Source organism: Corapipo altera, unplaced genomic scaffold (genome assembly GCF_003945725.1).
Source record: "Corapipo altera isolate COAL_440 unplaced genomic scaffold, ASM394572v1 50, whole genome shotgun sequence".
Classification (NCBI taxonomy): Eukaryota; Metazoa; Chordata; class Aves; order Passeriformes; family Pipridae; genus Corapipo; species Corapipo altera.
Genome location: NW_020884889.1, coordinates 10,073,328 through 10,085,604, shown reverse-complemented (window position 1 = coordinate 10,085,604; position 12,277 = coordinate 10,073,328). Strand labels below are relative to the sequence as shown.

The following is a 12,277-nucleotide window of genomic DNA, read 5'->3' as shown; positions in this document are numbered from 1 at the left end:
GTATCTACACAGACAATAAATAAAATATTTACTGCACAAGGTACTACAGTCACTAAAGCAATGACCTCCCATTATTTTTGCTGAACAGGTGTAATGGAGAGAGCGAGGAGGACAGAAGAGTCATTTCCCTTCAGCTGGACAGAGACCACCATGCTCTGTTCGTGGCCTTCTCCAGCTGTGTCATTAGAATTCCTCTGAGTCGGTGTGAGCGTCATGGGTCATGTAAAAAGTATGGCTACATTCCTGAATTCCCTCTTAAAGGAAGGGCAGCAACATCTCTTGGGAAGGAAGTAAAAAATGCATGATTTTTTGGGTTTTTTTCTCTTGCAAGGGCATGTATTGCTTCACGGGACCCGTACTGCGGCTGGTTAGACCATGAGACTTGTGGAAGAGTGACACCAGGCATGTTGTAAGTACTCCTTTTCAAATTAGCCCAGCATCTCTGTATATGCTTAACAGACCCCATGAGCTCAAATCCCATGCCTCTTCCATTGCACACAGTTAATAAATCTCCATTTTTTTAAACATGTTTTTTCAGTACACTGTGCATGTAAGAGAACAGAATGCTAAAGTCTGGCCTAATTCTGCAACCTTTGGGTGAAGACTTGCTTTCAGTGGGATTTTTACATGTGCAGGAGGACAAGCAAACCTGTAGGAAGAGCAGCTGGAAGCAGGAAGGCTGCCTGCAAACCTGAGCAGCTCAGAGAGGAGAGTACAGAGTATCCCCTCCCAGGCATGCTCCCGGCAGGGCACAGCCAATTGCAAATATGAAAGCACAGGATTCACAGTGGGAAGAGTAAGGTTGTGCCTCAGCGCTGGAGCTGGGGTGATATATATGCATACCAAAGGCATTTTGCACAAATCAAGTCTGTAATATATGGTGCATTAGCAGCTGTATCTTAAAAAGAGGCCTTTGTAGCAGGCCAGTGCAAAGTTTAACTAGTATAATTGGACAGTTGTATCTAAACCCAAGAGCATGCCCAATGGAGAAGACATGATGCAGTTGCTAAAAAAAAAGGGATTTTTTTTTTTCTATTTCCTGGCATAAGCACACACAAAGAGTTTTAAAGCCTGGGCTATAACCAACTCGTGCATTCTGTGCAATTCTTTGGGCCATACACTGGCTGTTGGATATGTTTCTATTTGCTGCTTCCAGGGGAAAAAAAAAATAAAAATCTCCATTTGTATCCTTACTAATACTGTTAATTGCAGGTTCTCTTTGTTTGTTTCATACAACCACAGCACTGGAGGATACGTACAAGACGTCGAGTACGGCAACACGGTGCAGCTTGGGGACTGCCATGGTAAGGCACAGTCGATGCTGCTCCTTTGTAATGTCTCACTGTAGTCTGTGGCCACACCTCACTGTGGATGTTAAATTTCTGATGAGCTTTTCAGTAACATGATGAACACATCACCTGGTGTTACTGCGAATGTTCACAAAGCTGAGCTTTTTTGGTCCTGGGTGGCAGAGTTTTTGTCTTTCCTTCACCAGTTTACAACTATTTGGGGTCTACAGCAAAGTATTGAAGAATTTATTTTTTGTAACCAGTAATATTTTAGTTTTTATTTTCCATTACTCAGGTTTGAGATCTTTTGCTTTCTTTTTGTTACTTTTTACTGATTACTTGTTCCTTTAATTCTTTTAGAAATTTTGCCTACTACAGCTACACCAGATTACAAAATATTTGGCGACCCAACATCTGGTTAGTTTTTTTTAATTTTTTGAATTAATGACCTTTACTTTCCTTCAGTTCAGCATTTTCAGCCCTTTTTTCCTTCCTTTTGCACAGTTGGCAGTCCTCCATTTTTGTGCTTTTACTCATGTTCCCACTGATGGTAAAGATAGTCAGACTCTTCTCACTCAGCACTTCACCCTGTGTAGCCGCATGTTAACAGCTCATTATTTATTGAGCCATCTTTTATTAAAGAGCCTGATTAACATAGATGACATCTTCACTGCACGAAGTCCTCTAAGCTTTATTCTTTATCCCCAGCCATGTGTTTGTGAATGCCCCTATTGGTCATCTCTAGTAGATGAATGGCAGAACTTCATCATCTTCCTCCTTACCTCTCCTTTTCTCTTTTCCTTCTTTCCCAGCAAGCTTTTTGCACAAATACGCATTTTCTAAAATGTGTATTTCTATATTTTTGAAATGCTTTAAGTAGTTTATGCTAATGGCAAAAAATTTAACATCAAAAACTGTGTAGCTGAATGAGAACTTGTGTAGACAAAAGTGGCTTAGAAAGAACATTGTGCATTGTTGTCAGATGAACTTTCACATCCTTTTCTCCTCCAGTGACTTTTCTAATAGTGTTTCCAGTGTCAGCCTCTGGTGTTCAGGGACACCAGAGTGCTCCTCTGTTGAACTCAAGAGCAGAACCTGTGTTGACTTCAACAGGAGCAAGACTCAGCCCTTATTTTCCAGTCTTTGGTTCTGGAACTTGGGTCTTTCCTTTCAAACCAAGGGCACATTTCTGACTGACAAATACAAAAATAATCTATTTGTATGTTAAATTTGCAAGGGTGAAACGAGAACATTATTTTGTGGTTTGGTTTCTGACATTTTCACTTCTGTAACATGACAAGAAGTTGAGACAAATATCTTCCAGATCTATTTACTCATAATGCAAGTTAGAGACTTGCTTAGGAAAGCAAAACAAAACCGTGTTACACGAAGTGCTGCCTGGCTTCATGAGCATTTATTGACTGAATTTTCAAAGTGATATTTTATGACACAGATACAACTGAACCTTATTTTGAAGTCCTGAATTTGTGTGCTTTTGAGGTACATTTCTCAAGTCCGATCTTGAGCCATAGACCTTCATGCCTAAACCTACTGTGACAGTGAACACAAAACACTTGAGTGTGCAAACTAGACTGTGAATTGTAAACCCAGTTTGATGTGTTTCCTGCTCCTGTGTGTTTTCACGTAGGCTGTGGTGGTTCTGTTCAGCAAACGTACTACAGAGAGCCAGAATCTATGCAACCTTATTCCTTAAGAACCATTACAAAATAAGAGGTTAAAAGCATTCCTTTTATCCCCACCTGCAGAAATAGCTCATTCAGCAGTTCCAGGTATACCATAATAACAATAATGGAGCTGATCTGGTTTCTCAGGCGTAACCTGTCATGAGCGTATATCTTTCCAAGTAACTTCTTTTTTTTTGAAGATGTTTAAAAGGCAGCCAACTATGTTGTCTCCAATGAAGAATACAGCAATTAAGTATACTAAGTTGTGCTTTTCACCCCCACAGTTGCTTACTTTAACTTTTGCACTGCTTTCATGTTTGACTTCTCTGGCTTTTTGGCTAGCAGCTGTTGATGTTTAAATGTACTTTTTTCATACTTAAAGTTTTGAAGTGATTGATTTTAATCAGCCATCTGTACTTCTGCAGAGTGTAGGGGGGTCACATTTTGTAACTCCCGTTAAATACTGTCTCCAGTTATAGCTTAGATGTGCCATGAAACACATTAATAAAAATCTGTTTGCCACCACAGACATGAAGTTCTCCTCAGCTTCCATTACCACAATGGCAAGTATCCCAGTTATATCACCTAAAGTGATTGGTTCCTGGAAACCTAAAGTGACTGGCTCTCGGAAATTTGTAGTTCAAGATGACCCAAACACTTCTGATTATTCTGATCCATTATCAGGTGTCCCAAAGGGTAAGGCCTTACCAGGGAATACATTGCAGCTGAATGGAAACCTGATAGTCTCAGCATTGCCTAAGGCTTAAACGTAACAACCATGATTGTTGGGCTATATTTTACACCCATTTCCTGTGAATATGCAGACAGTGCAATCATGTTTTTCATATATACTTATCCTGTGGACAAAATGCTGCTTAGAGATTATAATGAGAAACACAGATAATAAGCTCAGCCTTTTATTCCTGGGTTGTTTCAAAACTCCTATTGAAATCAGTGGGAGTTCCAGATGCATTAAAAAAAAATTACCTTCAAGACTTGCCTGTACCTCTGTTTGTTGTTTTCAAACCAGTCTAGTTTGGTTAAGACTATTAGTCCTCATGAATGGTTGCTTATATTTGGGTTTTTTCGTTTGGGTTGGGGGGGGAGGGAACAGAAAACAAATCAAAGCTCAGTGACAGAGCCATGTGTTAAATGGGGCATATCCCAAACACTGCTTGCCTGGAGCATGTTTCTGAAGAACGTGGGTCAGAGTAAGAATGTGCTGAATTTTTATTCTCTGGATACGAGCATCAGTTTACAGATGGTCTTAGTACATACTGAGACACGCAGAGATTTTAAGCTAAACACAAAAAGAAACCTATTCTGCCTGTAGTTCATCCTTCTGTTCACTTAGCTAAGTGAACCTTTGATTAGGCTGTTAAGGCAACAGAGACGTTAATTGAGTAGGACTATTGCAGTCAACCACAGAATCGAGAAGCTTCCAATCCAATAACCAAAACTTAACACAATTCTCCATCAGTGCACAGTACAGTGAGGTGACAGACATGTTTGCACAATTCTGTATTTACTGAAAAATCTCACCAGCCAAAAACCATTTGTGTTTTATTACCATTCACCAAAACATATCAGGTTTCCTATCAGCCATTATGGCAGTGCATTTGTCATTTTAATTTGTTGCAGCTATTTTCCGTTTTGCTTTAAGTTTTTATTATCATTTGCTCTTGGTTCGGAATCACATTTTGCATCGTAGCTATTAATGAACTTTACTCATGTTTTCCTTCTTCTTCTGCACAGTGCCATTAAAACCTGTAACCCTGAACATTAACAATGTTCAAAGGCCTTGCCTCTAACAAAAAGCGAATCTGTTCCTTCCCTCTTGCTCTTTCATTCTAACATCTCTTGGGATAGCAACAGAATTACTTTCATTAAAAACTAACATTGTCTTAGCTGCAAGATGTCTGTGGTTGCTTTAAAATCTCAAAAAAACAAAGGGAGCTTGTTAATACACAAATAAAAAAATTAATCAAATATTCAACTTCTTAGTCTAAGCTAAAAGTTTCTAAATTTTAACATTCTCTAATAACTTACCCTGCAAGTTGTGGTTTTTTATGTTATGTAAGTATTTATGTTCATTATTGGCTAAAAAAAAAAAAAAAAAGAAATAAAAATTAGTGCTCCAACAGAATCACATGATCCTGAACTTCAAGACTTATACATGAATATAGTGCCAGGTGTGCACTACAGGGCCAGCAACATGGGGGTGGAGTAGTTCACAAGTTTTGCACTGTATTACATTAGCATGGTTATAACAATGCAGTATGTACTTTGTACATTTTTACACAACATTTGCATAATCCTGTCTCTCCTTTGATACTGATTTATGAGTTGGGCAGAAAAGAGAGAGAAATCCATCCATGAGTTATTAATTGCTGTCTGGCCCAGTAGGACCTTCTAACCTCAATTTTCCAGCAGAAATCATTAATGTTAATAACATAAGGCCCCTATTTGTGAGCCTTAAAGGAAATTTGGGGACAGGCTAAACAAAACATAAGGAGAGAGAAACTTTGACAAAAATACCTTATTATCAAAGCAGATAGACAGTCTTCATTTAGACTGGTCAATGCTCACAGAAGCATTTTTATTTATAAAATTATTTGCGTTCACCAATGGTGTGAATTGCAGAATCCTACTGAGTTACACCAACACTACACCCAGAGCACTTACAAACACTGAGTAGACACTTCCCTGAGGGAGGCTGTCATCTTCTGAAATGTGTCAGTGTGAATACCTGTAGATTTATGATATCCTGCCTGTTTTTTGCAGGTGTAAGGTGGGAAGTACAATCAGGAGAGTCGAACCAAATGGTACATATGAATGTCCTAATCACTTGTGTCTTTGCCGCTTTTGTCCTGGGAGCCTTTATTGCGGGAGTGGCCGTTTACTGTTACCGGGATATATTTGTACGGAAATCCAGAAAAATACACAAAGATGCAGAATCGGCTCAGTCCTGCACGGACTCCAGTGGGAGCTTTGCCAAACTGAATGGGCTGTTTGACAGTCCCGTCAAGGAATATCAACAGAACATTGATTCACCCAAACTGTACACAAACCTGCTGACTAGCAGGAAGGAGTTGCCTCCAAACGGTGATACAAAGTCCATGATGATGGACCACAGGGGACAGCCTCCAGAATTAGCTGCACTTCCAACTCCTGAATCTACACCAGTTCTTCAACAAAAGACTCTGCAGGCTATGAAAAGCCAGTCGGACAAAGCGCATGGTAACCTCAATGCTTCACGGAAGGAAACCCCACTGAAAAGCCCTCAGTTTTTTCCTTCCAGTCCTCCACCCCACTCTCCTCTAAGTCATGGACATATTCCCAGTGCTATTGTTCTTCCCAATGCTACCCATGATTACAATACATCTTTCTCAAATTCTAATGCGCACAAGGCAGACAAAAAGATGCAACATATTGATCATCCACTTACAAAACCATCCAGCAAAAGAGACCACAGGAGATCTGTTGATTCCAGGAACACCCTGAATGATTTTCTGAAACACTTAAATGAAACTACTAATAATCCCAAAGCAATTATGGGAGATATTCAAGTGGCCCACCAGACTTTAATGCTGGATCCAATGGGCAATATGTCTGAGATCCCACCTAAGGTTCCCAACAGGGAGGCATCTTTGTACTCTCCTCCATCAACTCTTCCAAGAAACAGTCCCACAAAACGAGTGGACGTTCCCACCACCCCTGCAGTACCAATGACCTCTTTGGAAAGGCAGAGAGGTTATCACAAAAATTCTTCACAAAGGCACTCGATATCTGCCCTTCCTAAAAACTTAAACTCACCAAATGGTGTTTTGTTATCCAGACAGCCAAGTATTAATCGTGGGGGGTACATGACCCCCACGGCAGGCACAAAGATGGACTACATGCAAGGGACGCCTGTCAGCGTTCACCTCCAGCCTTCCTTGTCCAGGCAAAGCAGTTACACGAGCAACGGCACCCTTCCTCGTACAGGAATAAAGAGGACACCCTCCTTAAAACCCGACGTGCCACCAAAACCCTCATTCGTTCCTCAGACAACTTCAGTCAGACCACTGAACAAATACAGTTACTAGGACATGTCTGTGCTAAAATGAGTGTGGCATTGACCTGTAGAGGTTGTGAGATGATGTTGTGGTAGACACATAAGACAGAGACTTGCTTGTTATTAAGGAGAACAAAGTGGCCAAAGAAACTGTCTTTACTTCAGCAACATCTGTGTCTTGCCACATGTAGCTGTAGCAAGACTTCGTGTACTTGCTACAAGCAAACACAAAAGAACAAAGGAAAGTGCTGGTCATTACATTTCTTTTGTTTGGAGCTAAGGAGACATGTAGCACAATGGGGTGGGGGCTACGTTACTGTTCTAAATAGCTAAAAACAGTTATTGGGAAAAAATCAGTAAGCAAATACTTGAAAAATGGGTTCCATTTTAGACTGCCATTAAGTGTGGTCATTCCCATTAAATGTGAACATTTTACTATGTATGCATTCACCTTGCCTCTTGCACAAATGTCAGAAAATGGTAATGTCTCAATGAATAGCTGGTTTAATAATCAATTTGCTGGAATTCAGTCTCTGGCCCAACTGTAGCATTATTTTTTTTTTCTCTCCATGTGTGTGGCATTTTGTTTTTGCCACAGATAAGCTGTGCGTGTGTGTGGATGTGCGTGTGTACTGTACACACTAGGATGTACTTAGATTCCCATTGCATCTTTTATGCTATGGAATTGTTTACATTGAGCATGACTGAACAAACAGATGACTCTGCCTTCTGCAGCCCGTTGGGTTCAGTTTGGAGCCGGCTAAGGATGAACTGCGCGTCTCTGACAGCCTCCTGAGTGGTAACACCTTGATGAAACAGTCACCCGGTGAAAGAGTGCAGATATGTTTAATTCTTCATAACTCTGTTATGCTGCTATTGATTCAGAGCTGTGCATTTCAAATCTAGTGTTTTGGGCTGGAACGGGGGAGTTTTACTGTGTTTCCACAGTGCCTCCATCCAATACCTGGCCACTGTGAACTTGAGCCCCTGTACTTCTCATTGAGGGCAGCTACTAATCAATTCACTTGGCAAATGCCTGTGTAACTGGAGAAGGTTACATTTTTGTTGCATTTAATTATGCCCTACACGCTGATAGACTCTTGTCAGTAAAAAAGAAGAAACATTAATTGGCCTGGCAGAAGCAGTCTGTGAAAACTCAACAGTAGTGCAATCAATTTGTTTTTGTTGTGTAAAGTAAGGTTTGTTTTTTTCCAAAGTCATGCAGGTAATGACAATATTCTGTAAATATTATGTGTGAGTTTACCTGAATCTGTGCATTTTGTGCCTTATTCATGCAAATGATAAAAGTACTAAAAAAAAAAATTAAATCTGTCAAGTGTTCTCACTATAGCACATATCTCCCGAGTGCCAGTTGTAAAACCTCTCAACAGCACCCAAAAAAAAAAAAAAAGGATAAAAAGCAAGAATAATTAATGGTAACTAAAGGCAGCCTACAATCCAAGAAGACAGCAGCATTAAATCACCTTACCATGATAAACATTCCACTCCAGCTCTCTGAAGGATCAAACAGTTATAATGTGAAATCAAATGAGGTTTCTAGGGTAATGGAACACCTGCTAAAGTTGTGTAAGCTATTTAGTAGGGTTTACAGTATCCACTTGCAGCTGATGTTCAACACAGATGGCTATTTTAGCTTGCAAACTACACACTACCACATTGTTTATTGAACATAACTATAGAAATAACCATGGCAGAGGAATATTCATGAATTAGTGGGACAAATAACTGCAATGGGTTTCAGAGATGGTGGAGATTTATATTATGTGTTCAAAGGGGAGAAAAGGTTAGTCACTAAAAAACTGGATCTCTGTTACAGAACAAAGAATAAAGGATAGAAGTAGTCATTTCTTCTTGTAAGGCTGTAAGGAACATTTATTTCCTGAGACCTCTGGATCCAAAAATCAATGATCTCTCTTCCTAAACACTTCTGTCTTGCAACTAAAACACTACAGATTAATAACTATTAAAATGTACTCCGTTGTCAAAAGACACAAACTGATCCGAATTCACTTTACAAATATTAATACAGACTTGTGTGACCCGAAAGATAAATGTATGTGAACCCTGATAACCTCCTGTAACATTGTGCTGCCTTGTAGATGGTAATGTGAGTTCTCTCAGTATTTATGTTGAAATTTCTAACATTCAACCTAGTCCTTATTCTGTTAATTTAATAATAAAAGATGCTTTATCCATTTGTGCAAAGGTAAACGCAGATTGTATCTTTTTTAATGGTACGGCATAAAAAAAGTAACCCTTAAATGAAGCTGCTCTATACTATAGAGTACTTTAACATGTATAGATATCTTGTAAACTTGTATTGTGGATGTGTAAATAATACGTTCTTTGGGTTTTTAACACCGCATGTAAAGTCAAAATAAAATATTCCAATGTACTGAGAGTGTAATTTCATTATTAGTGCAGATGTTTTTAGACGTGTGGTTGGGATTACAATGGAGAAAAATCTCTGCTTACCTTCAGTAGTTCAGTGATGAAGGCACGGAGCCATCCAGCCGCTCATCAGCCGTACGGGAATTGCGGAGGTGGAGGTGACACACACCAGAGTCCTTCGTTTTCCTTGCAGCCACACGCTGACATGGGTGTTCTTGGGGAGCAGTGAGGGTCTGGAGGTGACTTTCAGCCTCCTGAGGTAAATACAAAACATCCAAGTAACCAGTGTGCAGTGGCAGAACACAGGACAGAGCCAGGGCTGCCCACATGGCACACCAACATGTTGCACTGAATTTGAAAATGTGCCCTATATGCCCATATGAAGCCTTTACTGGAGCTTGATCCAGGTTTCACCTGGGCAAACCTTTCTTATTAAGGTTAAAAAAATACCAATTTTGTGCAAATGCAGCACAGTTTTGTAAGATGGTAGCGTGTTCCTTCTAAAATATAGACTGTAAAAGATAGAGCTAATTACTGGTAAAATTAATTGCAGACCCACATAGCAGGACATTCCTACATACTTATTAATGCTTAATAATTGAAATTCACATTTCTTGCAGACAGTAAAGCCCAGCAGAAAAATATATGCTGTATATTTAGCATGTGCCAACATCACACTTGATCTTAAGATAATTTAGTAACAGAAAACAACTATAACGTACTCTTTGAATTAAAACTTGATTTTAGATAATGGATAAAAACTATGTTTTTATGAGATTATGCTGTGAAGGTATTAATCATTTGAAATTGCTGCCCATGTTTTAGCAGTACAATGGCACCTAGTTGTATCTTACTAAAAAAAAAAATCTTTTAAAGTAAAAAAAGTATGGTGCTTAGAAAAAAAAAACCTCCCAAACCTATAATGGCTTAATACATATTTTTCTAGTGTCAAAGAAAATTTATATTTCTTTTTATTGGTGTATTATATTTTTTCATTGGATGTCTTTATACATGAAATGAAGCATCAAAGACATACAGCTGTCATATGCTGCAAGCCTGTGCTGCTTTTCCACTTAATTTCCACTAAAATTAGCGATACCTTTGACACCAAAGTGTCAGCCAGTGTGGCTAAAGGTGGTCCTTCCATGGAGGGTCTGTAGCATTTGAAGCACACATCTACTTGAGTCATTTTTAGTCAGGCATTAAAAGTCATTAGAAAATTACAAATTTCTATTTTAGTGACATATAAATGTGCATCTGCAACGCAAATCCTGGGGTATTTTTTTGTGTTCAGAAAATGTCTGTATTTTATCTAAAATGTGCCAAGTGACCATTTTCCAGAATATTGAACCAGCCTTCCTGTAAGCAGAGGGACGCGGTTGCTGGACAGGTGTGGTCAGACCATCATCTCTCCAAACATCTCCTGAGCTCAATGATGGGTGCAAACACCACAGAAGTCTATGAAAACAAATATTTACCATTTTTTAGAAAAATAAGTACAAGAAAACCTCTCCCTTTATTAACAGAGAGGGAACATGGCAGGCAGTGGCTAAGCAGCCATACCAGCAGCTTCTAAACTGCTTTGTCTCCAAGGATGATGCCAAAGCACCCACCTACAGACGCCCCATTCTGGAAGGGAACTGCAGCAATAAGGAAAACTTAGACAGAAAAGAAATGAACACAGGTTCAGTTTTTCTTCTCCAGTGCTCTCTTGGGTCAATTGATTGGTTTTAAGCGTCCTAAAGTCTCTCTTGAAGAACAGTTCATGGCCACAGCTGATGAGCACACAAAGGGTGCTTGATGCAGGTGGGCAGGATCATCCTGGCAAGGGCAGGTCCCAGGCCCAGAGCACAGAGCTGGGCTGAGCACCCAGGGCTGCTGTGGGCCGGGGCAGCAGAGGAGAGGCTGCTACTCATCTCTGCCTTGCTTTGGTTTTGATAGAAAAAAATAATTTTGAACAGAACACAAAAGGGCTGCAGGCCCACACTAGTAAGATGATTGCAAGAAAACCAATTTGTAAAATCGTGAGTAGTTATCTCTATGACTGTGCTGCCAGCACAAACCTATGGCCTTTTAAATTGGGGTCTTAAAGTAATCAGAGTAGTTAGAAAAATCAGGATGCCTCTGTCTTAGTGCTGTCTTGCTAATGACTCACTCTGTGACCCTGGGAAGATTATGCAGGGTTTATGCAGTAAATGGCTCCTCAGAATGCAGTGTTCTTAGTGCAGTTAGTCTGTCTGTAGCATTTTCCACTTAATGTTTCCTTCTCTCTCTGTGATTCTGAGAACCAGCAAAGACATCTTGCAGGTAAATAAAGGGAAGGAGAAATACCTTCCCATCTGGGAAAGGTTAGTATTTGCAGGAGTAGGGAGGAGTTGGTTGGTATTTCCCTGGGTGCTTATTAATTTCATGGCATGGAAAAATATTTTTTAAAAATTGATCACGACAAAATACCTCATAAATGCAGCATCTGGACTTCAGCTAGGATGTGCAAGCTTTTCATATAAAAAGCAGTACCAGGAGACCAACGTACCAAGACTGCATTTGTTGTTCAAATGTCATCATATCACAGTATGAAAGAGCAAGAAACCAAAGGATTTGAGAGGAAAAAAAACCAAAAAAACACATTAAATATTTAATTAGACTGAGCTTTGCTCAGAGAAGTAGAGATTCTCACCTTTTTATTCAATCCTACTAAAGTTCAGCTGGTGTGAGGGCCTGACTCTGGACCAGCCATTGCTGCCTGCTTGCAAACATTTTTGTAGGCATATTGAGTTGGCCAGACACACATCTGAAATTATAATCTGTGCTGAACTCTCGACTGAGAAACTGTT

At 39.7% G+C, this 12,277-nt stretch overlaps 1 protein-coding gene and 1 long non-coding RNA gene across 14 annotated transcripts in view; one reads left to right on the top strand and one right to left on the bottom strand.

Annotated features, from left to right (window-relative positions):
- SEMA6D (semaphorin 6D) overlaps positions 1-9,187 on the top strand; it is a 216,454-nt gene extending 207,267 nt beyond the window's left edge. For 6 of the 13 annotated variants that reach the window (XM_027644190.1, XM_027644193.1, XM_027644192.1 and 3 more), the window contains 6 exons: positions 89-229; positions 332-409; positions 1,213-1,304; positions 1,650-1,706; positions 3,503-3,670; positions 5,759-9,187. In XM_027644190.1, the coding sequence (XP_027499991.1) occupies positions 89-229; positions 332-409; positions 1,213-1,304; positions 1,650-1,706; positions 3,503-3,670; positions 5,759-7,062 (1,840 nt within the window). In that variant the 3' untranslated portion in view covers positions 7,063-9,187. The remainder of the gene's footprint in view (positions 1-88; positions 230-331; positions 410-1,212; positions 1,305-1,649; positions 1,707-3,502; positions 3,671-5,758) is intronic. The other 7 variants (XM_027644195.1, XM_027644197.1, XM_027644199.1 and 4 more) reach the window with 7 other exon arrangements.
- Positions 4,815-9,694, bottom strand: LOC113947547. Its single transcript, XR_003527794.1, has 3 exons — positions 9,528-9,694; positions 5,024-5,074; positions 4,815-4,911 (listed from the first exon to the last, which is right to left on the bottom strand). It is a non-coding gene; the product is annotated as an uncharacterized LOC113947547 (long non-coding RNA).
- Between the last annotated feature and the right edge of the window lie 2,583 nt (positions 9,695-12,277).